At 35.4% G+C, this 27,688-nt stretch overlaps 1 protein-coding gene and 1 long non-coding RNA gene across 2 annotated transcripts in view; one reads left to right on the top strand and one right to left on the bottom strand.

Moving 5' to 3' along the window:
* Positions 1-279: 279 nt before the first annotated feature.
* Positions 280-27,688, bottom strand: LOC111513427 (odorant receptor Or1). The gene is given in 6 exon segments (XM_023169634.2): positions 280-954; positions 16,563-16,718; positions 18,079-18,183; positions 21,887-21,986; positions 26,353-26,636; positions 26,638-27,688. Coding segments are annotated over 6 exon segments (1,215 nt in total). The 5' UTR covers positions 27,145-27,688; the 3' UTR covers positions 280-891.
* The window catches only part of LOC111513789 (uncharacterized), a 55,290-nt gene continuing 44,857 nt past the window's right edge, over positions 17,256-27,688 (top strand). The window contains exon 1 of the long non-coding RNA XR_012467192.1: positions 17,256-17,576. This is a non-coding gene — a long non-coding RNA (uncharacterized lncRNA). The remainder of the gene's footprint in view (positions 17,577-27,688) is intronic.

Raw genomic sequence — 27,688 nt, 5'->3', positions numbered from 1 at the left:
ATTGAAGAAGAGCTAGACCAATTTTTATGATTTTTGTATTTCTGGGTTCGTCTGCATCGAAAATAGAATAATAAATATAAATAGGCTTCCAATAGGCACTGATATATCGAGTGGTACAATAAATCAATACACTACATTCTAACATTTCAGAGACTAAAATCCCCCTCCGTCTACAGAATTGGATAAAATCTAATTCAACTTTGATATCTGTCGAGAACGTTTGAAAACGAAGGGACCAAAAAAAAGAAGCGTCATTAGATTACATCAATTGAAAGGAGAGATTAACTTTTGGGAAAGAAACTTTTTCGCCTTCTACTTCTCCATCTTGATACAAAAAATGTGGTTAAGATAAGTATTCGTATAAATTTTCTGATAGGCAAGATTATTAAATACAAAAAGTTACTGATGAATGAAACATGTTTCTTCATGACAAATACTTTAAACTTATGCAGTAGGTACCTTATCTGCAAAGTTTGACCTTTCTACACCTATATGAAGTTCTTAATTTCAAGTTTAATTTTTTTTCATGCAGTAAACGGTGAAAATATCAAAAAAGGTCGATGAACACTCAGATTTTTTTTCACAAAAATAACTTTTTTCATTATTATGGACGAGTGAATAGATTAATTTCAATTTCTTCTGTCGCTAATAGATAGTTGTATTTTTTCTCTTATATACATTTACGTACATATCTAATAATTTTCATATGATTTCGTCCTCAGAACAATGAAAATCATCATCAATATATCACTAAGCGACAAACTTAGTTGAAATCCTTTTTTTTATCATCCATGGTGAAGAAAAAATGAACATTACAGTGATTTTAAAAACTTGTGGTTCAGGTGAAGGAGATACTATTTCCTAGTATTTCAATTAACGTGATATCAATCATTAGATCCTTTTATCTTGCATATGTTTCAGTACTGTGAAAAAAGAATACGCAGCCTGAACAATCTGAAACAGAAAACATTCAATAAGTGTTCAATCAGTGAATACCACTCCTCAAAACATTTACCAAAAACCGCAAAAGTACCGATTGTTGAATAATTATGGAATACTATACATTTGTTACTGATGGATTTTTTTTTACTTGTCTTTCATTTCATCGAGGAGGACAACCGCCGAAAGCAAATGCAAGAACATTTCTATTCAATTTTTATAATCATTACAAAATTTTTAATTTAAAATATTTCCATTTCTCGTGGAACGCAAAATGTCATTTTCATATGTAACAAATACTTAATTTATACAGGGTCTCATGGGTGTATATATTAATACACATCAACATGTGTTTTTGACAATAATGACAATAATAAAGAATAAATGAAGAACGGAAACACAATAAAGTATTATTCAGTCAATAGCGGAAAGGAGAAAACGAGAAAACAATAATGGAAAACAAAGAGGAAACAGAAAAAAGAGGGAAAATAATAGGAAAAAAAGATATGAGTCCAAACAGAAAATATTGCTGGAACAACTTTCGATCAGAAAAGGGAACTTTTCAAAGACAATAAAAACAAGAAATAGAAAGGAAAAAGAGGATAGAAAACAGAAAAAACGGAAATGAAATTGAAAAGGAAACTGAGAGATGTTGCTAGAGCAACTATAACAACATCAGCATTCACTTCGATAAAATCTCGATAATAGTAAACACCAAGGGTGTTTACTACACACACTACAATTTGGGGCAAGTGAGTCATACGGGGCATATGCGTCTCTTGAAACAATTCGTAAAGCCGGCATCACAGTCGGCAACAAACAGTGCACTTGTTCACCATGCATAAGTGCATGGTGTGAATAGAAAACTTACTGAAAACTACCAGAAGTGAGGTGAATATAAATATTTTTTATAACCACGTATTGCTATGTTATAATTGAGGTGAATTACTCAAGGATATTTCGTAATTTGAAGGCATAGCTCAGTAGTCATGACTCACTTGCCGCACAGTAATATATATGAATAAGTAGTTAGTAAGTTATTTGTATTTTCAGCGGGTTGAACATGGTTCGTAAATATACGTGTGTTAGACTCAAAAAGGGTCATAATCAGAAGATGATATGCAACGTGCCTTAGAAACTATTCAGAATAAAGAAATATCAAGATGGCTAGTGTGTTCCAAGAACTAGCATACACTCGCGGTCAAAGCGCCAGGAATAGCAGATCACAGCCGGTTCTGGGCCTCCTTCCACCACTATGACGTTTTATTTGCTTTTTTTTGTTGTTGATCAGTGAAGTCAAGGCGATGTGATTTCGAAGTATCGGGTGCATGGATCGTTCAGAATTTTTTTTTCATATGAGATTTTGTGTGTGTGTGTGTGTGTGACATAATGACGTAATTACATTTGATTGGTGTGTGTGAGAATGCACGGTACAGGGTTTCATCATGTGCTTGCCTATGTACAAAACATACGTCTGCATACTTCAAAAATGTTCCATCGGTGTGAGCCCAACAAGTTAGTAGTGGTGTGACGTCACAGCAGCAACCGTTCAACGGTAAGAGAGCGAGATGTTCACTCCACGACGTGTGGCTGAGTAATGCGTAATCATCGGTGTGTCCTCACGTCTCTCGATGCGATGAAGGCTGTGACGTAACGTATCGCACTAGCCGCGCTATCGATGGTGACACGCAGGCGGCCGAGGACTGTCTGCCTAACGTCTGCCCTCTACGAGAGCACAACGACCACTGTCTGTTCGTATCGACATTTCTTATCGCATCCAGCTGGGAGGTGGGGTTGCCGCATGTATCTGAGAGGTGGGGTTGGCTATGACGTCTTGACGGACCCGATCAGACTGTATTTAAGAAGCGGACGGGCATGGGTTGTAGCACCAATAAGAAAAAATGTAAGAGGAAACAAACGAAGAAAAATAAAATTAAAAAAGTTGCATTTGGTGCTGGGATAGTCCATAAAGTGCGAAATGTATTGAAGAAAGCTGGTGGGGATCAATTTGTGACGAATAAAGGCAAAAAAGCTATCACTGTGGCATTGCAGGCGGCACGTGAATACCTCAAAGCTGCCGGTGGAAAGAAGAAAATCCGCACAACACGCATACATCCTGTTCCCAAGATCGGTGGACTTTTGCCATTGATACCAATTTTTGCTGGACTATCCGCACTAGGGAGTTTAGCGGGAGCCGCTGCTGGTATTAACAAAGCCGTGAATTCAGCAAAAGCTAGTAGAACGGCTTTAATAGAAGCCAATCGCCACAATAAAACCATGGAGGCTGTAGCATTGGGCAAACGCGGAAGTGGAATATACCTCAAACCGTATCGTAAAGATTTAGGAATATATTTAAAACCATACAAAGCCACAAACAAAACAAAAAACTAATTGAACCCCTACCTACCTCTGAGGCCTCTCACCGATCTCGATCTCAGTTATTATGCACAAAAAGTGAAAATTCCACATTTTCGCGTTGTTTTTATTAGTGACAGATTACCCTCTTCCGGTTCGAGACAAAACGAGACAGCTATTGTTAATTTAGATGGAATAAGTGGACCAGGAACACATTGGGTGGCATATAAAAAATGTGGGAAAGAAGTCGCATATTTCGAAAGTTTTGGAGATCTTGGGGGTAGATCTCCAAAACTTTCGAAATATGCGACTTCTTTGGAATTGACTCGATTCTTTCGAAAATGTTCGAATGTAAAAATCGAATATAACTATGATCGTCAACAGAAATTCAATACAGTTCTCTATGGTTACTCGTGCTTACAGTTTCTCTCTGAATAATTTTCCAAATAAAAATGGATACAACACCAAAAGTGGATCGAGAGGCTATCAAAACAATGGGGTTTTCACTTAAATGTTTTCAAAATATAATACCTTGAAAAAAATGGATAAAGTGATGCTTGCAAATATGCCCAAAAAAGTGATACTTGCATGCGTTGCACATGAAATTGTATATGTTTGGTAATGTTTATATTTCCATATAATTATCATCTAATATATGAATATTAATAAAACAAAAAAAAATTCACTATTATTACTATTATCATTCAATCATATTGAATTTGACTAGAGATCGCGTTTTCATGCCGGCAAAACTTTGCGGGCTATGCTTGAAGAAATTCAATATAAATGATTACTATTATTATTCGATCATATTGAATTTGACTACACATCGCGTTGAGTTGATACAAGTTATATCGTCATCACTGAATTGCAACGAAATAGGTTTTGGTAGCCACGTTTTAAATAATTTATCATTGCTTACATCTTCCAAAGTTAATAAAATTGATTCACCAAACTGTGTAGAATAAGTTGACATGTTTTTGATCACTTCATCAAATTGGCAATGATGATAAGGCCTTTTGCTCTAGTATTTCAACCTCCTGTACAATCAAATTATTGATTTTATTTAGGTCTACTTTTGAAATGGACATGATGAAAATATGTATGAGAATATAAACAATTTCCGACAGACAAATACACTCACCGTCTTCCTTCTATTACGAACTGAATAACACTCTACCAATTGCTAACTGCCGCAGATATCTACTGATTTCACAGTGTGCCAGGCATTTCTTTTATATTATACAGTGCGAGTCACCCCCACCATGAAACCGTGAAAGGTTCACATTGCTAGTTGCTATCCACTAGAGATGCCTGACGTCATAGCCAAGCCCACCTACCAGCTGGATGCGATAACAGATGTCGATACGAACAGGCAGTGGTCGTTGCGCTCTCGAAGAAGGCAGACGTTAACACAGTCCTCGACTGCCTGCGTGTCACCACGTGTCTAGCGAGGCTAGAGTGATGCATTACGTCACAGCCTTCATCGAATCGAGAGAGGTGAGGGCACACCGATGATTACGCATTACTCAGCCATTCGTCGTGGAGTGAACATCTCGCTCTCTTACCGTTGAACGGTTGCTGCTGTGACGTCACACCACTACTAACTTGGTGGGCTCACACCGATGGAACATTCATTACTTGAAGGATCTTCGAAGTATGCAGACGAAGTTTGTACATAGACAAGCACATGATGAAACCCTGTAGCGTGCATTCTCACACACACACACACCAATCAAATGAAATTACGTCATTATGTCACACACACACAAAATCTCAGAAGGAAGAAAATTCTGAACGATCCATGCATCAGCACTTCAAAGACACTAAACAATAAAAAAAAAGCAATCAATACGTCATAGTAGTGGGGGGAGGCCCAGAACCGGCTGTAATCTGCTACTTTGAGTTTTTTATTATTTCTCCATTTAGTTCATCATCTCATCTAATTGTGAAAGTTTTCAGGAAGCCAATAGAATCAAAGACTGGCATGAAACATAACTTTCGAATGTCAAAGTCCTTTTTTAAAAATTAATTTTATTAACAAAAATTGATGATAACAGTATGAGAGCAAAATTATAACTGAATTACAAAAGTATTCTTCCCATGAAGATAAGAATGCTTGCACATCAGTTTCCCAGAATAGCGAGATTCTGCTTCAGCATGGTCAGAGGTTCACATGGGAACGGGCGATATAATTCCTCCTCCCGAAGATTCAACGTAGGAGGGTCAGCGAGGAAGTTGAACCCTAGACATCTCGATATCGAACAATGGACAATGGTCCATTGGTTTTGCACCCTCTGAAGCCAATCTTCTTGTGCACTAGGTACAAACAAATTGATACTAGGACCAAGTAGACAAACATCGTCCAAAAACTTGGGATATGTGCTACGTCTTTGAAAGATATAAACGGTTCGTTTTCCATTATTGCTGTTTTTAATGAATGAAGTTCGTTCAGGTTCAGGTCATCAAGTTGGATCCCTATTGATTTGGGTGGCTCTGGCTTCCCTTCGTCCAAGTCTGGTAAGATGATTGGTTCACTATTGGTAATTTGGTGATCGTTGGTTATGATTTGGTTGCCACAGGATAACTGGCATCCATTTGGAATGTCGAATAGATAACTTCCAGGTAGCAGGTTCTCGATTTCGTTCTGGTTCTGGCACTTGAGTTTGGTAGTTTGTTGAGCCGGTAGGAGGACAACCCATTTGTTTGAGTTGTCTAGTTGTCGATAAATGTATGACAGTCTGCTTACAAGTGGAGGTGTTCTGGACATTGAGTAGCTGGATTTCGCATGGATTGCCTTCTGTCAGCTCTCTGATGTTGGTGGATGGGCAGATATAGGTTCGATGGGAGATCTCCAAACAAGGATCGCTCAAGAATGCATACAATTTTTCGTTTTTTGACAAATATTTGTTTTGAGGTATAACAGCCTTAAACTGACCCTTAGTTAATATCGGAATAGAAAATAGGTGATAGTAATCGAAATTTGATGGATGGGTAATTGGAATATGCAAGATATAGGTTATTCTGAAATTTGATATATAGCTTTTGAGGCTTATAATTTTTTCATAAAGCAAAGTATTCTCGAAACTTATTTCTATTGGTAGTTGGTCTTTCTCAACAATTTTATTCAATGTTTGCAGTTCTTTGAACAAATCTTTTGTTTTTATAATACTAGGATGAATAATGTTCAGTCTGGAAAATTGTATTGAGTTTTCAACATCTTTCAAAATTGAATTTATGATTTCGAATGTATTGATTATCTAATTCAAGATGTCTTTGAGTTTTCTTCATACGTTTGATTTTCGTTATGTTTCACTTGCTGAACTGTACTATTGAACAGATCAATTAATGAGATTGAGAGTGAATTTTGCTTCTTGATATTCGTTACTAGATTATTTTGATTATCTTGTAATTCTTTGATCAGACGGTCATATTTTTCACCATCGTTGGAATCTAAATTTCCTGTGATCGACTTGAAAATGGATCCAATGCCGTTTATGAGACCGGGCTTTGTTCTGAGTGGATGTGGTAAAATATTGTTGAGTGTATCAGTCACCTCCTTTTCCGAAAATTCTAATATTTTTAAATAGTTAGATGTGTCCCATGAGTAGTCTTTGTGACCGCCTACAAGTGTCCTTACATTTTTTGAATGGAATTTCAGTTTATTTACCTGCATGATTATTGGATTTAAATCATAATAATGAATAAGCGAATATGCGTGCGTTTCGACTTTGGCTGTTCCAAGTTTGAGAGGAATAAGTCCTGGATTGTTCTTTAGGTTTTGTTTAGATATATTTTCCTAGAGTTCGAGAGTTCCAGATAATCTGTAAAATTAATCAATTTTTAATGGGGGATGGGTATTTTTTGAGGAGGCGTTTTAAATTGTCCATGTGAATTTTTTGTTGGTTTTCCGTAGAAACTGTTTTCATTGTATGATCGAGCGTTTTGATTTGAGTTGGTTTTTCACGTAAACTTTTTGATTGGTTTTGAATACAATGGGATCATCGCGTTTTTTATTTTCTCGTTCTACTATCTTTTCCTCTCGCTTTATTAGATCCGAGTTTATTTTGGAATAGAGGAGTTTTGATCGTTCCTTGTGATCATTGGTGTAATCATTTAGTAATTTCCGATCAATATCAATATTGAAAGGAACATTGGTTGAAATGTGACCACTTATGATGTCAATTGGCTTGAGTTTTGTGACTGAATGTATAGAGTGGTTGTATGCCAAAATTGCGTACAACATTTTCTTTTTTGGAGGGGTTTTCAAAAATCCTCTAAAGTTGAGTAGACGAATGTGTTCTAGAATGGTAGAATGGAACCGTTCTATCATTCCATTGGATTGAGGATGGTGTGGTGATGTGAAATGAACTTCGACTTTGTGTAAAGCCAGGAGTTCCGAAATGAGAAAGTTATTGAATTCGGTACCGTTGTTAACGATAATTCGTTGACAACGAATTATCGTTGAGAACGATGAGAAGAAAATTGAATTAGGTTGTCGGCTATTTCTGTACCTGTCAAGGAGTTGACTAGGTATGCCTGTGCGTACTTTGAAAAACTGTCTATGATTGTGAGAAATTTTCTACTTTCGGTAGTGAATGTATCCATATGTACGATTTCGAAAGGTTTGGTTGCTGTAGGGGTGATGTTGAGCTTCATTTTGATGGGATTTCGCTCATATTTGCTTTGTTGGCTTGTTTGAATGGTTTCTTTTATGTTCGGCCAGTAATGTTTTTCCTTAATTCTTGCGAAAGTTTCGTCAACACTGCGGTGGTTTGACTTACCTTCATGGTGGTTTTTGATAATTTCTTGAACGTCTTTTTTTTTCGTAACGTCCAGAAGCTTTTTGATACACCTTTTGAATTTTATAGAGGGCCACTTGAAATATTTTTGAATTGTTGCCGAAAATGGTTCATAAAATTCGGGGTTTCCAAAATAGACATGGTACTGCACTCCTGGGGCGACATATTCTTTGATAAAATTTAAAATATCGTTTCCTGTATTATTTTGCGATATTTGTACATGAATTCTCATCTTTTTCTCGAACAGAATGGTAGTTTTAGGTTTGGCCGGAGAATGGAGAACTGAGCTTATAATCAACTGATTGAGCCCTAGGTTCACGGCACAATGCGCTATTGGAATTGTTACAACAGGGTTCTGTTCAGCATTTGAGTGAATGGTGTCATCTTCAAGGTTTTTGCGTTCTTGTAGGGGTTCATCTTCTATTTGTTCGATATTAGGTTGCAATGGTGTCTATGTCATTTCTTCCATTACCTGTGGAAGCTAATTCATTGTCTTCGTGTATTCTGGGTTCTGGTAGGGGTTCATCTCCTGTACGTTCGGTATCAGGTTGAACTTGTAAAGAAAGATTGTCATTTTCTGTGTGACTTTTCGGAGGTAACTCGTTGTCCGTATTATTTACATGCATTTCGTGAGGGGGAATCATGATGGGAGAATATTCAGTGTCCTGGTTGGGTTCTCCAATAATCAAAATATCGGAAGAGGGTTGATAATCCGGGGTTTCAAGGCAACGACTTACTGGGTTTCCTTGACCACTGAAAGTGACACTTTGATTTGTTAGACGTTGTGATTCGTCTAGTATGCCATCCAATTCCTCCCAAAAGGTTTTGGTGTCCTTAATGTGGATTTCGACACGAGATAAAGCATCGTCGTTAGTGTTCAACTTGCCTTTTTTGTAGATTATGGTATAATCGTATTCCTCTAGTTTGATCCGCCATCTCAGCAATTTTGAGTTGAGGTCCTTCAGAGAGAATAACCACTGAAGGGGTTTGTGGTCAGTGACTATATTGAACTTTCGTCCAAAGAGATATGGGCGGAAGTATTTGGTAGCCCATACGATCGCGGGAAGCTCTTTCTCAATGACTGAGTAATTTTGCACAGTCATTCTGGGTCCGAGATGCGTATGCAACTGGAAGGTCTTGGCCTATATGGCCTTGAGAAAGGACAGCTCCTAGGGCGAATTTACTTGCGTCCGTGGTGAGATTAAAAGGTTCAGGAAAGTCGGAGTACTGCAAAATCGGATCGTTGATTAACAGGTTTTTGCAGGTATTGAAACATTCCAAAAACTCTGCATTATGTTCAATTTCTGCGCTTTTCTTCAGGTATTTGGTTAATGGTTTCGTTAGTCTAGCGAAATTATTGATAAAGCGTCGACAGTAACCTAACAAACCCAAGAATCCTTTGATCTGTTTGGTGGTTTTTGGGACAGGGAAATTTTTGATGGCTGTGATTTTATCTGGATTCGGCTTGACACCTTCGGAAGCCCCGACGTGTCCCAGATAGGCTACTTCCTTTCGTAGGAATTCCGATTTATCCAGCTGAATTTTGAAGTTTGAGCTTCTCGGCCTGTTGAAGACAGATTTAAGGCTCTCAAAGTGTTCTTGGAGGAAAGTCGAGAAGATAATAATATCGTCGAGGTATACCAAGCACTTTTCGTTTTGGATACTACGAAGGATATTATCCATTACGCGCTGAAAGGTAGCTGGCGCGTTTTTCAAACCAAATGGCATCCTCAGGTACTCATAATGGCCATGTTCCGTATAAAAAGCTGTTTTTTCAATATCGTCCTCTTCCATTTCAATTTGATGGAAGCCACTGGCCAGGTCGAGAGTTGTGAAATACTGGCATTTTCCCAGTTTGTCCAGAAGATCTGTGATGTTAGGTAAAGGATATTTGTCATCTGTCATTTTCTCATTGAGCTTGCGATAGTCAACAACAACCCTCCATTTTTGCTTCCCAGAAGCATCGACCTTTTTGGGTACCACCCAAATTGGCGATGACCAAGGAGAATTGCTTGGCCTAATAATTTTCTGGTCAAGCATTTTTTTGATCTGATTTTCGACTTCTTGCTTGTGTATAAATGGTACCGGTATGATTTTGTATACACCGGTATTTCATCAGATGTTCTAATTTGGTGCTTTACACGGCTCGTAAAAGTCAGCGGGGTATTTTCATAATAAAATATGTCAGAGAATTCTTCGCACAGCGAAAGTATCTTGGATCTTTCCTCGTCATTCAAATGGTCACATCGAATTTTTGAAAAATCTAAATTTTGCTTAGGGGAATCATCAAAATTATGAAAATCAATTTTTTGAATTTCGTTCTTATCAAATTTTTCAACAGCGATTGGATCAAGCTTTTTGTTTTTTGAAACTTCAGTTTTATTTTCGCATAAGGAGTGATAAGATAGTCATTACCAAAATCTAAGTTAGCTTGTAAAAGTTTTAAATTGTCAAGACCAATTAATCTTTTGAAAATGTCATGAAATTTGAAAAGGAAAAATTTTAAATGTTTTTGTTGTGGCAAATTGAATAATTTTGAAGCGGGCATAGATGCGCTATATTTATGAGCTGATTTTTGGAAAACTGTGAAAACAATGAACGGGTCGTATTTAATCAGATTTGGAAACAGTTTTTGAGCAATTTCTGGATCTATAAAAGATTTCATGGAGCCTGAATCAATGAGAAATTTTGCGTCATATTCCGGAAATGTTATATATGATAATTCACTAGAACTAGAATTATTGAAAGAAATGATTTGCGGAACTAGGTTTGATTGTTTGTGGTTGACATTTCCTGAAAATTCACCTCGGAATTGTCAAAGTTACTTTCCTGATTTTCATTTTCGCAGTATAGAAATTCGTCATAATGTTCGTTGAAATCTTCCTCAGCGTAATATTCCTGTTCGCTATAATTTGGTTCATTTTGAGTGTCACTAACTACTGTATTAAATAATTCCTCTGATATAAAATTTCTTTGGGGTTGATTTTGAAATGAGTTTGAGGAACCTGATCGATGAGTAGGGGCGTTTCTTGCCGAGACACTCATTGATACTGGTTTATTTGTTTGATATGTATTTCTGGTGGATACACTCATGGGTGTAGGTTTTGTGAAGTTCTGATTTTGATTTTGATTGGGCCTGAAAACATTTCTGTTTTGAAATGGTTGTCAAAAAACTTGCGCGTTGGTAAAGAATTTTTGGGGTTGGCTTGGTGCTCGTGGCTGAATTGGTATTGGTTGTGAAGGAAATTGATTTTGCTGTCTGAAAAAGTTATTTGGTGTACTATAATTATTGATAGGGAAAGAATTTGGCTGTCTGATCTGAATTGGTGTTCTAGAAGGTTGAAAGTTTGGTCTAAATGTATTCTTATTTGAGAAATTTTGAAAGTAATGTACATTGTCTTTCTGTAAAACAAACTGCAATGCTTCACTGAGAGATTTGGGTTGCATACAACGTGTTGTAGTACCCAAGGGTTCCTTGAGCCCAGAAAGAAAGGTTTTCAATGCCAAATTGCTATATAAATCTCTTATACATCTTTTAGATTCTTGTGTGATTTCGTGAACGTCGATATAATTGCACAATAGGTTCAATATATTTAAACACCTATCATAGAACTGTTGAGGCTTTTCATCAGGAGATTGCATAAGCATAACCATGTCGCTGTTTAGGCAAGTTTCATCCCTTTGATTGGCAAAGTTTCTGGTTGATGAATCTTTGAGTTCTTTCCAATTTGGAACATTCTGTATATTAGCTACTACTTTAGCATTGCCTGATAATTTTGAAATGAGACAGTTCAGCAAATAAACATTTTGAAAGCTTGTCGGCTCAGCCACATTATAAAAAGTATTAATTATTAAATCACAAACTGCTAGATATCTATTTAAATCATTAGGGTTGCCGTCGAATTCAGGCACACACCTAAGGTATTCTGAGTTGAATTGATTAGCCATTATTATATTTGAACTACTAGAAGAATTAGGCAAAGAAACTGAAGAGTCAGCTGAAGGGTTTTCGTTATTCAAATTTAACTTTCCAAGAATTTGAGATAAGTTATCAATAGACATTTAAAAATTACGACTTACATTAAAATTGTAAGAACTTTGAGCATCCTTTATAAGGTAGACGACTGGTTCTTCGATTTTTGGTTTCCAGAAAGACTTCCTTGCGAGACTGGACGATTTTGTTCCACTCCCTGATGATCTGCCTGTTGAGGGTAGCTAAAGGTCCAAGGTTTGAAGATCCACTCCACAAACACCTCCACAAGACAAAACAACAAGTTCGATACCCGATAAATCGTTGAAACGAAAACTGCACGTTCGATACGTTCAATTTCGAGTACCCTACCGACTGCGCCAAATATACCTTTCGGATGTCAAAGTCCTTTTTTTAAAAATTAATTTTATTAACAAAAATTTATGTTAACAGTATGAGAGCAAAATTATAACTGAATTACAAAACTATTCTTCCCATGAAGATAAGAATGCTTGCACATCAGTTTCCCAGAATCGCGAGATTCTGCTTCAGCATGCTCAGCGGTTCACATGGAAACGGGCGATATAATTCATGCCTATTTTTAGTACTTACCTTTTTGTTACCTTTTTGACAAGTACCATTTTGAGGTATTCGTGAGTCCCACTTTATTGAAAAGAAAAAATTCTTAATTTGGATTCCAAAATAGTCCTAAAATTCTCGCAATTGGTAACTGCAACTCCTTTTCTAAGTCCTTATTTTTTTCCTGGAATTTCGAAACTCTTCTGGTATGTACTTTGAAACATCTTTGGAGTTGCTAGTACAGTTTCGTATAACGAAACTTCCTCGACAATGAACTTCGATCACATCCGATAATATTCTTCGCCTCTTCAATGGTATCTACACTATCGAGGTAGTCATTGACGTAGTGTTGCTCTCTTTTACAGCTTTTGTAAATTCTACATCAAGTTCCGCAGCATTCCTTTTCATAACATATCAGGCCGATGTTGGAGATGATACTGCCCCAAAAATCATAGCTGTCATTTTATATTTTCCCGCATATTTTTATCATGACTTCGTCAGTCTCTCCACAAAAATATGTGTGCATTTCCATCCATACATCTGATTTGAATTCTATGGAATATATCCTGAATATCTGCAGTCACAGCTATATTTCTCTCCCTGAATTTGAAAATGATACCAAGTAAGGAATTCAGCAGGTCTCGACCTTTCACAAGAACATCGTTTAGACTAATTCAATTTTTTTTTCGCTGCCTCATCAGACACAAACCATATTTTTTCGGGTTTATTAGGATTTGTTACCGCAAAATGTAGCAGATACCAAGCATTTATAGTATCCTCTTATACCTCATCCGCAGGCAACACTCGAGCATATCTTTTTTCTAAATATTCACTTATTTTATTTCCGTATTCAAGACCAAATTCTTCGTTTCTGTCCATCTTTGTCTCTATGGATTTTAATCGGCACAGGGCAATGGATTTATTTTTTGGTGAAGTTATATTCATCTTCCTATGATAGTCCAGTTTCCCATCTGTTTGGATGGGAAACACGCTTCCAGAGCGTGTTTTTCAGAGGAGGAAAAAGCGACGGGCGCTTCACAATAATACTAGTATTTTTCGTCCGTTATTGTTTTGAGCTCATTAAAATAAAATTATTTTCAACTTTTCAGTTTGATGTTCTTGAAAAGCGTGTTTTTTAGTTTTTTTAACTATATTTATTTTTCATTTTTTAGTTTCGTATGCTATGAAAGCGTGTTTTCTAGTCTTTTTAAAATATATTAATTTTATCTGAGCTTTGGGATCAATCAGCCGTATATTGTTCAGAAAAATGACCATTGATATTTTCCGATTCCGGAGAGGAAGCCTGAAAATCAGCTACCAAGCCCAAGGCAGCAGGTGCGCAAAGGAGGGTTACAAATAAGGCAGCAGGCTGGTAATAAAAAAAATACTATTTTCAAATGAAGAAATACATATAGAGTGAGTTCGAATTATATCAAGGAGGTTACGTATAGCGCCATCTGTCCACGAATAGATCAAGCAATAATGTCGATATATCAAGAAGGTTACGTACAGCGCCATTTGCCCGCGGAAAGATCAAGCAATAATGTCGATAATTCTGTCAAATACAAATCCCGAGCTGGAGAGTTACAAGCGAACAAACAAACATACATACATACAGGTGAAGCTGATAAAAGTGTGTTAATAATAATAACAATATTGAGAAAGAAAGTTTTTGGCTTTCTACTATCCATCTTGATACAAAAAAGGATGAGGGAATCTTCCAAAGAAAGGAAGGAAGTAATCAATTTGAAAATAAGTAAGTCTATACATGGATGTGTAGATCATGCAAAGAAGTAGTTTTCTATGATGATGCATGATCTACACATCCATGTATAGAGTTACTTATTGTCAAATTGATTACTTCCTTCCTTTCTTTGGAAGATTCCCTCATCCTTATTTTGTATCAAGATGGAGTAGTAGAAAGCTAAAAACTTTCTTTCCCAAAAATTAATCACTCCTAAAAATATAACCCCTTCAAATCAAAAAATATTGAGTGTTGGCATCTAGTTGATGTGATTTTTAGCTGATTTCATGATTCTTCTTTGCTTATAAGAGGCGAAGAATTTAAAAAGTGAGTGTTGAAGCTGTTTGCTATATCAACATAATTCATGGTACTACAAGGCAAAATAATTTCATTTTCTGAATGTTTTTTATTGAGAAAATGTATCATATCTCAGGTAGTTTTTGATTTATTATCGCATTTTGTACTAGATTAATGAAGTGTTCACTTTTTGTTTTATTCCAAGTCGTCTATATATGCTTCCGATAGGTGATAGATCATATTTATTAACTGCATCATATCGTCCACCATCGTCTCATCTGAATTCAACTGTCCTTCAAGGACAGCAATGCATTTATAGTTCAGCTTAGCATCACTTATAAGACCTATAACTGAAACAGCGCAGCCGGGTGTTTAACTCGAAATTCCGAAATTAAAGTCGAAATTTTGAGTTTAAAGTCGGAATATTGAGAATTGAGAAAGACATTTCTAATTTAGTAATGATGAAGGTCATTCTCTGATGACCTTCATCATAGGATAATCAGCTCCACCCTGGAGTTTTGAGTAATAATGTTTCGATGAATCAGAGCGAAGTTTGAAAAAATCAACTAGATTGCTGTAAGTTGAGTACAAATAATTCGTTTTTGTTCTTCAAATTTACATGAGATGGCAGTGACTACAGGTAGAAGTGGAAAAAGTATAAAACTGTAGTTTTTTTTTAACACGCTTTCATTAGCTTCACCTGTATGTATGTATGTTTGTTTGTTTGTCTGTAACTCTTCTTTTGCTTGATATATTCGCGGGAAGAAGGCGCTGTACGTAACCTCCCTGATATAATTCGCACTCACTTTATATGTATTTCTTCATTTGAAAAAAGTATTTTTTTAAATTAATTATCATTGAGTAACATTAACACGCTTTTATTAGGTTCACCAGTATGTATGTATGTTTGTTTGTTTGTAACTCTCCATTTTATTTGAATACTCGGGATGTTTATTCGACAGAATTATCGACATTATTGCTTGATATATTCGCGGGAAGATGGCGCTGTACGTAACCTCCTTGATATAATTCGCACTCACTTTCTTTCTTCATTCGAAAAAAGTTTTTTTTATTAACACACGCGCCTGCTGCCGTATTTGTAACTCTATTTTGCGCGCTTGCTTCCTTCCTTGGGCTTGGTAGCTGATTTTCAGGCTCCCTCTCCGAAATCAGAAAATATCTATGGTCATTTTTATCAACAATATACGGCTGATTGATATCAATGTTTGGATGAAATAAATATAGTTTAAATAAGGAACATGCTTTAGCATTCGAAACTGAAAAATGGAAAAAGTGAAAAATAGTTTCAAAAAACTAAAAAACACGCTTTTGAAGAACATCGAACTAAAAAGTTGATTTTTTTTAATAAGCTCAAAACAATAACGAACGAAAAATACTAGTATTAGTGTGAAAAAAGCGTGGGCGCTTTGTGCCATATTTTTTGTATATCAAGCGCCCGTCGCTTTTTCCAGAATAATACTAGTTCGTTATTGTTTTAAGCTAATTTAAAAAAAAATGCCTTTTTAGTTCGATGTTCTCTAGAAGTGTGTTTTTTAGTTTTTTTACCTATATTTTATAAAGAAACATTTGCTGTATCCAATCTACTTTTTATTGAAACTGATGAAGAATTTGTGAGAAACCTATTTTTGTATATTCAATGGATAACACAAAATTCAGTATTCTTATTATCAATATACTGTCATTCAAAACTTACTTTCGGAATTTCTGAGTGCACTAACGCTTTTTCCAAATTGACTAAAAAAATATCAGTTTAGCGAAAATTTTCAATATTTCCAAGCGACCAAAACAAATTCAATTGCATTGAATCAATTTCTTATACCCCAGAACCATTTTGCGAACATAAAAATATACATACCGATTTGAAAACAGGAATCGACATCGGAAATAACTTCCCAACCATAATATTTATGGGTAACTTTGTCTGGATCATGAAATTGACAAGAATTTTTTTATATTGCAAGTCGCATTCAAGCCAAGGCGTATTATAAATGGCATCAGGTATTTTTTCACTCTGAAAAGCAAAGCAAACATTGAGTTTAAAGTGGCCATTCACGTTAGATTAAAATCGCTGTAGGTTATATTAATTCAGAGAAATAATTTTGAGAAGTTCATATCACATACAAGATTTTTTTGAAAGTGGGTTTTGATATGTTGATGGAATCAAATTTTTCATCGACGTTAAAAATATCGAATTTGCTTGAGAGGTTTGGATCTCCAATCAGCCGGGTGGTTACTTTCAAGACAAATTAAGAGCGTCATAATTTGTTCAGGTGTGAAGATCATAATATGCGAACAAGAATCCAAAGAAGTTATCACCCGAAGATGATTGTGGATCATCAACAATAGAAACGTCGTGACGTAACTTGGTTTGGAATCTTTCAATTTTAATTATTCATTTTTTGTTGATAATATTTTTCAATTTTCAGTTTTTATTAATATTTAAATTTTTCATTTTTTTGGTTGTTGCTTGTATGTTATTTCTTTGTAGTTTCAGTGTTTTGATCAAAAAAATTGTTATTTTCGGTTAATTTCTTTAATTTTTTTCATATTATATCAGACAATGGAAGTCCGAACTGATGAAATAATCCAAAGAAGGTCTAATTCTGAGTTTCTTTGAGTATCAGATGTCGCTGAAGTGCTTGGACGAAAAAGATTTTTGGTTTCTCACTTCTTCAACTCCAAACACAAAAAGATAGAAAGCTTTGGAAGAAAGGAAGGCATCAATTGAGTTCAAATAGGTGTTGTTCGAAATAAGTGCTGGAGAAATGCTAGAATGCTATGAATCCATCGAAATTGGTTGAAGAAACAATAAGACACGTGTTTTATTCCGAAACATAGATGTCCACCATTGAGAATAAAAGTGTTCCATGTGAGTGAAATTTTATCTCTATCATATATACTATATTTTGTAGCGATCCTGTGATTTATATCTCATTCAATTCCATAACGAATGTTTGGAGTATAAAGTGTAATTCAATGGTAATTTGAAAGTAATCTTTTCGAAAGAGCTTTTCGAGAAAGTTTGTATCTGAAAGTAACATCTTTGAAAGACGTTGAGAGACAAAAGTTTTTTCCCAAAAACTTGTCTTTTCTAAAACTATACCCATTTCAATTCAAACAACTATTGCGAGCTAAGACCTCGTTAATCCTTCAGCTCACACAAGTTTCGACTTTTGAGAGTTGTTGTTCGTAGGTGGACGACAGCTGGTTGACAGAAGAACATATTTCAACACCTTTTTAGTTTCACTGTTGCAAACGTTCTAGACTTACTGATGTTACTCGAACAAATATTATCAGATATTGAAATAATTCTGGATTATTTCGAGAAATACGATTATTCATTGGTGAAAATGGTAGAAAAAAAGAATTACCTTGTGAATAATATCGTTACCAAACCAGCAATAAATGAATTGTTCCATAAGAAAAGTTACCAAGGAAAAGACTACCAAGAAAAATTCTATGGTCCCAGTTGTAACCTGAAAGAGTAAAAAACATAAATTAAAAAAAAAGTTCTGTGGTATCCGAATATACGAAACATATCCTTAAGTGATATTCTCATATACTTATGGAAGACAAGGCAAGTTAAATCGTTTTCGAAATATTGTAAAGTTTATAAACATATTGTTGCGCATCTGGCAGTGTTTGGCGCAGACAGTGATCAAGTCGTTTATGATTTCAGTGTCTTTGTCAACCAAAGCGGGGGCATATGAATAAGCGATGAGACATCATGCAGAAAATCATCGAGCGATGAAAGAAGCTCCGTGAAATTAGCGAGATCGAATACCCTAGACACTTCGTTCTGATTCGAAAATGTAGATCTAGAAACCACAAGAATATTAGCAAGCGATAGTAATAATACTGATAACTTCGTCAACAAGTTAGATTACTTTGAGATAAACTAAATGCAAGGAATTTTCTCCAACATCATCGAATACCTCGGTTTCCAAAGCACCCAAAATTTGTTTTTTTCAGGTGAGTGGGCTTCTGCGAGTATCTTCAGAATAGCATGTATTCGACTTCGACATATTCAGCTTATGCTGTTTCAGCCCATATCTTTCTATATACCGCGTCCCTTTACGAGTGCTTTATTACTACCTCAATACTCCCATGATCCCTGGGTTTGCCAAATAATTTCATGTTGTAGGTAATTAGTCCATTCATTTGGTCAAAAAAAAGGAGATTTCCGAGAGTTTTCAAAATTGGTTATTTCATGGATTTCGGTATGATCTTTTCGAATTTCAACTTTGCCACCTGGTATCTGGTCACTCGCACCGCCATATTGAAAAAATGGCGCCCAATATCAGATTTTTTACAAAATCTCCTTTCTGGCGCATATTACGAGAAAAACATTTATATCCATTATTGAACTAGACAAAAGTCAAATGAATGTGCAATTTACTGAGAATCAGTGAAATGTTTTTCTCGAAATCCATAATTTGAGGATTTTCATCCCCCGTCAATTTTCTATATCCCGGCTATACTTTCTACTTCCGATTCAGACGTGACTTTAGAATATCTCTTTTTATCAGAAGTGATCTCTCCTGTCACTGAGAGGAAGTGCTGGAACTCTCAAACTTTAATGTTATGTGGTTCAAAATAATATCACAGAAGATCACCAAATTCATATGTTACTTTTATCGACCACCTACTGATACACAATAAGGGAACTATTCTCTTCACTTGCAAACACCACTGACTTTCTGCAAATCAATCAGCCCAATGCCGAAATTTCCATGTTCGGTGACTTCAATATCCACATTATAGAATGGCTCAAATTTTGAAATATCAACGACGAACAAGGTCGCTAAGCTGATTCTTTTGCAATAAGCAGCAGACTAACTCAGATTATAAATGAGCCAACCAGGATTCCTGACCGTGATAGAGAATCTAGTCTTCTGAATCTATACCTAACAAACAATCCAGAAATTTTTACACAGTTACCGTTAGGTCTCCATTGGGATCCTTTGACCACAAACTCATTTCAGTGTTGAGTGAATTACCGATAAATGTTGAGGAACAATCTGATCCGCGCAAAGTTTGGCATTACAGATCAGCTGAATGGGTGGATCTTCAAAAGCATTTCCAAAATTTCTCCTGGCTAGATGTTTGTTTTGAGCTCTGAGGATCCATCAACTTGTGCTTCTGAAGTCACGGAAGTTATTCTATCATTCATGGATGTATACATTTCTTTTTCAATGAAACGACTTTTTGATGACAAACCTTGGTTCACCAAAAATTGCGAACAAGCTGTCGCCTCCAAATATCTCGTCTACTGGCAGTGGTGCATGAATCCCAGTGCCGAAAACCGAACTGTGTTTGTTAATGCTCACCACAGCTGCAACTTAGGATAAATGGAAGCAAAGAACTTCACAATCAGACAATTAGGGATAAACTGCTTCTAGTCGGTAGCTAAGGCTGTTAATCAGAACTTTACGAAATCCACAATTCCACCACTAACACGGATGGTAAAATTGTAACAACAGCCATAGAAAAAGCAAATCTACTAGCTGAACAATTTGCGTCCCAGTCCACAGTCGATTTTCTGGTAAAGGCACCACCCAATATTCCCACACTAGAATCCACAATGCTGAAAATTACTTTTCGACAGCGTCTAGTCACGCGAATCTTGAAACAGCTCAATATCAACAAGGCGTCTGATCGTGTTTAAGTGCCAGTCATCGTACTTGAAAATTGCGCAAATGAACTCGCAACAGTATTCTGCAAACTCTTCAACTTGTCTTATAAGAAACGGAGTTTTCCTTCTTGTTGGAAGATTGCTCGCGTTCAGCCCTTCCCAAAAAGGGCAAGAAAGTTCTTTCGACTAACTATGGAACAGTCGCTTCGCTATCGGTGATATAAAAAATCATGGAGAAAGCCATAAACCACCAAATCCACGAATAATTGGAAGGCTTCAACATCTTGGGCGATCATCAATATGGCTTTCGGAAACGAAGATCAACAGGTGACCTTCTATCGCATGTAAACCATATTTGGAATAACGCAATCGAGAAACATGGAGAGTCAAGAGCTGTTGCGCTTGATATATTGAAGGCCTTTGATCGTGTGTGGCATGAGAATTTGTTAGCCAAACTTCTATGCTGTGGCTTGTCGAATAATTTTCGTGTATGGCACTTCAGCTTCCTGAAAGAACGTTCCCTGCAAGTGGCCTTCGATGAATATATCTCGAATACTTTCACCATCAACGTTGGTATTTCCCAAGGATCCATATTGCCTCCAATATTTTGCTTCGCCGATGACAGCACACTTGTCTCGTCATCACATTTGGATTCCAGGACCGAATAGAATAATGTCAAATCAGAAAATTCCGCTTTCTACTTCAATAAGTTTGTTGGGGGGGTTGAAATGGACACCAATATGTCTTAGCATAATCATGTCGCTAGAATTGCAAAGGCTGCTTCTCAAAAGCTGGGAACACTTTCCGAACCAGAAAACTGTACACACATCAGCAACTCGTGTTGCTTTATGAAGCTCAGATCAGACCTTCTTTGGAGTATTGTTCTCATGTATGCCCCCAAACATACACTGAAGTTGCTGGATTCCATCCAGAAAAGAACTATCCGCCTGATTGGAGACGCGAACATCACGTGCAGCCTTGATAGCCTGGAACATCGAGATTTGTATCTCTTCTACGCAGATACTTTCACGGGTAGTGTTCAAGTGACTTGGCACGTTTGATTCCACCGAAAGCGGTACATATCAGAAATACGCGACGGACTGTGGCTGCTCATCGTTTTGAGATTCGACTCAGTACACCTCGACTTTCACTGTATTAGAACTTTTCCAATTGGAGAATGGCGTTTACGTGGAATACACTTCATGAGAACGTTTTTCCAAGTGGATTTAATCTCCAGCGGTGCACAGGCACCGCTTTAGGAGCGCCTTAAGGATGTTCCTGTAGTGCTTGTATTGTGTCCTTAAAAAAATCCCATTCTTTGTAGTTATAATATTCGAAAAGTGTATTTTGAAAGTGCATTTACAAAACGTTTGCTGCCATTTGATTTGAGAAAGAATATTCAACATATAGTTTGTACAAATTATAAAATATATTTCTGTGATGAAAATATAATTTATCAAAGACAGAATACACAATTATATAAATGAGTGAATATCTGAATGCTCAACATCATTGATTCTCATAACCGACACATGAAAACTCACCGAAGTTATCTGAAATAGTGCTGAACAAATGAAAATTTCTGCTCCGGCGAAAAGGAAGAAAATACTTGTTCTGTGAAGTTTTTCGATTTCCTTCGATAATCTGAAATGAAATCAATGAATGGGAAATAATAAAAATGAACGAGGAAGGTTACTTTTGGAAACATTTAAAAAAAATCATATGATATGCCCTAAATGTTTCAACTTGTGAAATGCAGGGTGCTAAAATTTTAAAACAAAATCTTCCGTTATGATAACTTTGGTATGATACTTGACATTTTTATGAAACATGTTCTACGCAACAGATGCAACATTATATACTTTAAAATTATTTTGTTTATTTTTGACATTAGCATCCGTGTGGATGCTACCTACCCTCTTTTAATAAATCTGGTCTACTCATTGTACCGTTCGTCGTATCGTAATCTTAATAAAATGTATTTATTTGCATCCCGCGAAAATAACATTGGATTCTCTCAAAAAATTATTCATTCCAGAGAATAATTTTTGAACGGTTGGAAAATAAAATTGTAGTAATGTAGATACATTTTGGAACGCTAACACGAAATTATTCGGAATGGACAAACAATTATTCGAATCAGATATCCACTTCCTGCAAACAAGTCTGTCTCGTTTTTTCTCACATTTCTATTCTCGAAAAAATACCTAGACTGCTTCTGATAATTCCCAGTGTGAGTTACTGTGCTGTTTTAATTTGACTCGAAAGGAAATAATATGAACTATGGAAATACAGGGTGTTACTAAATAAGTGTAAAACATTCAAGAAGGTGATTCCTCATCGAAAAAAAGGGTAAATTTTCGTTATGTGGACACCCGGCGATTTTGAAAAAATGTTTGACTGTACTTACGTATTTTGATGCGTAGATTACGAATCCGAAATAAAAAAGTGGCGCTCTCCTTTATTTAAAAAGTTACGGCCCTTCAAAGTTCAGAAAAGGGCAACTTTTCAGCCTTCTTTTTCACTAAATAAACTATTCGAAAACACAAGCATTTATTCACTAGGTCACCTTTACACCTTATTCCTCCTTCTTTAACACTTTTCACTTCAATAATCAACATTTTTCTTATAAAAAACTTAATTTAAAAACGAATGCTTTCACCTGGTGACATTATTCTATTTTTAGGTTAGTTACTAGTGACATTTCAGAAAAAAGCGGTTGGTATTTGCCGTCGCCTACTATTTCAAATTCGTAATACACCACCAAAAACCAATTTACGATCTAAAGAATGAAGGTAAAAAACATTTGAATTACTTCAGGAATATGGACTGCATCAGTCGTACCAACCATATCATTAACCTTAAAAACGTAAAATACAGTGATATGTAACCAAAAGCAGCTCCGTACATTTTTTAACATTTTTATAAGAGAAATGTTGATTATTGAAGTGAAAAGTGTTAAAGAAGGAAGAATAAGGTGTAAAGGTGACCTAGTGAATAGATGCTTGTGTTTTTAAATAGTTTATTTAGTGAAAAAGAAGGCTGAAAAGTTGCCCTTTTCTGAATTTTGAAGGGCCGTAACTTTTTAAATAAGGGAGAGCGCCGCTTTTTTCTTTCGGATTCGTAATCTACGCATCAAAATACGTAAGTACAGTCAAAAATTTTTTCAAAATCGCCGGGTGTCCACATAACGAAAATTTACCAAAAAAAGATAGGATCTTTCATATAAAGAAATTTCATTGGAGCATCCCTTGTTAAGATACAGCCCCTTAAAGGGGGTACATAAAATTTGTATAACAATTTTTTTCACAACCACTAAAAAAAACAATATTGAAATTAACCTGACGTTTTGTACTACCAAAAAGACACTCAGCCAGAAATTTATTTGGTTTACCCCATGGTTGTAAGGGTGGAAAACGCAACCCCTAAAATTTATTTCCAATGTAACTTTTTGTCTTATTATTTGTTCACCATTTGAAAATTCATTTCCGATAGCCTGTTTCATTCTAAACAAAAAATGACTCCTGAGTTTTCTGCCCAAAATAAACCAGTTCGTAGCAAAACATTATTTTAGGAACAACTACAGAGATACATCGTCATAAATGGGAAAATATGAAACTAATCTATCTAGTAGGTCGCTATTAGCGATAGTGACAATTAAATTGGTATGACGCTGTCAGTTTGTGAATTTTTGAAATTGAATTATTACTAATTGTGTGTTGTTGTTCTGTGTTCTTAATTTGTTACTTTAATAATTCACTTGTTATTAAAATAGCATACACAAATGAGGAAATGGTTGATATGCATTACGTTTACGGTCTGTCGCAGGGGAATGGGTTAGAAGCTTCTAGAAGATATGCTGAAATGTATCTTCAACGGCAGCATCCTTCATATAGAATATTTGCTCGACTTCATCAACGATTACGAGAATATGGTTCATTCGACAAAAGAACGCAGGATTGTGGTCGCCATCGAGAAGTACGAACACCAAAGTTCGAGGAAGCAGTACTTAATTTGATTGAAGAACAACCTACTACCAGTACTAGAAAGATTGTTTTCCAGCTAATTGTTGATCATATGACGGTATTTCGAATTTTTAAGGAACAACTCTTATACCCTTACCATCTGCAACGAGTACAGGCACTGTTACCGCGAGACTTTCCGAACCGTCTTGAATTTTGCAATTGGATGCTGGAAATGATTAGAAGAAATTGTGACTTTCTGAAGACGATAGAATTTACAGACGAATGTAATTTTTTTCGGAACAAGATTATTAATTTTTATAATTACCACATATGGGCTGATGAAAACCCTCACGCTATTGTCCAAACTAACCACCAAGAACAGTTTTCTTTCAACGTGTGGCTCGGAGTTATTGGGGATGATTCAATTGGGCCTCATTTTCTACCTCCTCGATTAAATGGTGAGTCATACGTTCAATTTTTAAGAGAAGTGCATCCAGGACTGCTGGAGGAAGTTCCTTTGGACGTCAAAAGGGATATGTTTTTTTGCATTTAATGCATGGCAAGAAACAAAATTATGTTGAACATCAAAAATATTTTTGACGCACAAATCATGCGATCTGGGTTTCACAAAAATATCTAGGTGATAAAAAGTTATCATGAAAATTCTGTTTTTTCAAACCTTAGCAATTTGTTGTTCAAAATTTAAAATCTTCAGAATGTATATTCTCGAAGTGAATTCAATAATAGCATATATCAAGAGAAACCTTATATAATGAAGTTATGTCTGTCCTGAAGCATTCTTTCAAATAATATTAGAGATTATTTTGATATATGAACGAAGAATTAGAGAAAGGGTTCACACTATAGAAGAAAAAAATACTTTGGAGAGCTACTGGTTGATACTCAAGTAGCTGATAATCCATACTATTTCATCATTATCATCTCAGTCATTATCACACCGTGAATTGTACCCGAGACACAAAAGGGTACAAAGTCAATTTGATATTCAGAAATTGACAAAGGTCCCTAGTGTTTGGATAGCATAAAATCCCAAGTTACGGCTTTTCAGTGAGCAGAGTTCGAAATTTCCAAACCGTTTTAACAACATGGGACTCAGAGTTTTCCATTTTTTTATATATATTTCCAGTGTTGTTTTGGTGGATTCAAAAATATGAAAGAAAAAAAAAACTAGTTTTTTGTAAAACATGACTCCACAAGACGTTTATTTGAATGTGGTTGACATTTTCTGAAAGGGTGTTAACAAAATCTACGAGTATTATGAATACTGAAATAACTGGAACCAACATTTTGGGATCAGTTGATTTAAAAAATAATAATATGAAAAAATAGGGAAAAAGTTATCACCCGCATATAATTGCGAGTATTAAACATCTTTATTCTTTATTCGAAATATTTTTTTTCATTTTCATCGTTCTGTCTATAAATATATTCAATAATTCATCTGTATTTCCGGTTCTAATAATATATTTTCCTCACAATCGTGTTTGTATATTTTCAGACTACATTCCCATTGTTTATTTTATTCTCATTTCTGTATAATTTTTTCCTTTTTTTTTCGATCGACTGAGTGATACGTATATTTCCGTTTCGGTAATGTTCTCACTCCTGATATAATATTATTTTGAATTTTTTCCCTGCCCTGAAAAGAATAATCAGAACAACATATATGAATTTGAATTCTTCCTCAGATATATCTTCAAATTTTCGTCAATTGACAATACCAATATTTTTTTTATTTTTAGTTATTTTTTTTTATTATACTTGTAACTACTCAAAAAATTCTCTCAATTGTCTTCAGTGTCATCAGGACAACTTTCTCTTATTTGTAATTCACTATCATTTGCTTTTTTTACTGTTCATGGCATTTTTTGCAGAATGCTTTGTCTTTCAATATTGAAGTTATTCAAATTGAAATTTAGAATATATATACTAGTCATTCAATACTCTACTCGATAACTTCTCAATATGATGTTGGAAATCAGAACTAACTCTATATGCGATCGAAAATGATATTCTATACTTACTTTTTGATCTCTCTATAATGCTCAATGCATACTATCATATTGGTGGTAATTGTATGCGAGAATCTTTCAGAATCTCTCTGTATCAAATGTCCACTCGATTCGTCTCTCTTCCGTAAAACTCCATTCTCGACGAAACATGTATTTAAACAATTCAATGTTACGATCAAGTAGTCGCATTGCAAACCAATCTGAATCAATAAACCAGCAGAAAATAGGTCTAAAGTCAAACATGTCATAGTGTTCCAGAAAATGATACTACATTGAAATGCAAAAAATCTCATAATTTGGGGACACCTTCCAGTCACATGGAAACCATCCAACACTTACCATTGACTTTTCTTTTCGAAAAAATGGTAATATACAAAAAAATACGGACGATTGTACACCAAAATATAAAAAAGTATAGAATAACTTCTTGTAAAATTTTTTGGTTGATTGTGCCATGTTATGATGTTCCTTGCACTTAGGTTGGAAAATTGGTTGGTCAAGTTTTTCAATCCAGGATTCAATCACTTCACTATTGCTGTACATTATAATGGTTTTTATAAAATTTGCGCTATACGCAACGCCAGTGAAAAGTAAAAAGGTGAGTTCAACAATATCATTGAGTGAAGTAATCACATATATAGCTTGAGACATTAGATAGAGTAACCACAAGAATGAGCACGCTGTTGTATAAAAGTTGTATAAATGACTGTAAGACATTTGATGATGTGGTTTCCAAAAACCTAGCACTTTTAGGATGAATATATGAATAGTGAAAAACTCTTTATGATCAATGATTTCAGTCATAGCTCATTGACGGTGGTTCACCACTTCGAAGAGAGGAGAGATACATCTGCCATGGTTTTCGAATGCAGATTTTTTATAACAGCGTTTTTTATGAATAATTCAAGACCTTTCAGTTTACATACAGAAAAAATCCCACCCTAATTGAGGATTTTCATATAATATTCAAATGACTTCTGACCAAAGTCGATATATGCGCTGTGCCCTGAATACGTAAATAAACATAAAAAACGATCTTTGATAATGACAGTCATATTTATTCAATTCAATTCTACATGTCAGGATCGTTTTCCTACATTGTCTCATTGGTTTTGACCAAAATAACTATTGAACTTTTTCCAATAAACTTAGAAGTTTGAGTAGTGAGTGACATCATCGAAGAAAATTGAATGAGTTTTTAAAGTAAATATACATATTTCAAGTCACACAATATATTTTAAGTTTTTGTGAAGAGAAATGAATCATTTTCCGAAATGTTAGTCATTTTATGAAAGCTAAGAATATGAAAAAATCCAATTATTTATTTTTTTAAAAAGTGAAATTTATA

The sequence above is a fragment of the Leptinotarsa decemlineata genome, unplaced genomic scaffold, assembly GCF_025532065.1.
Source record: "Leptinotarsa decemlineata unplaced genomic scaffold, Ldec_3_MD MMD2_tig00026328_RagTag_RagTag, whole genome shotgun sequence".
NCBI classification, from domain to species: domain Eukaryota; kingdom Metazoa; phylum Arthropoda; class Insecta; order Coleoptera; family Chrysomelidae; genus Leptinotarsa; species Leptinotarsa decemlineata.
The sequence above is the reverse complement of the archived record's forward strand: the minus strand, read 5'-3'. Positions and strand labels throughout refer to the sequence as shown.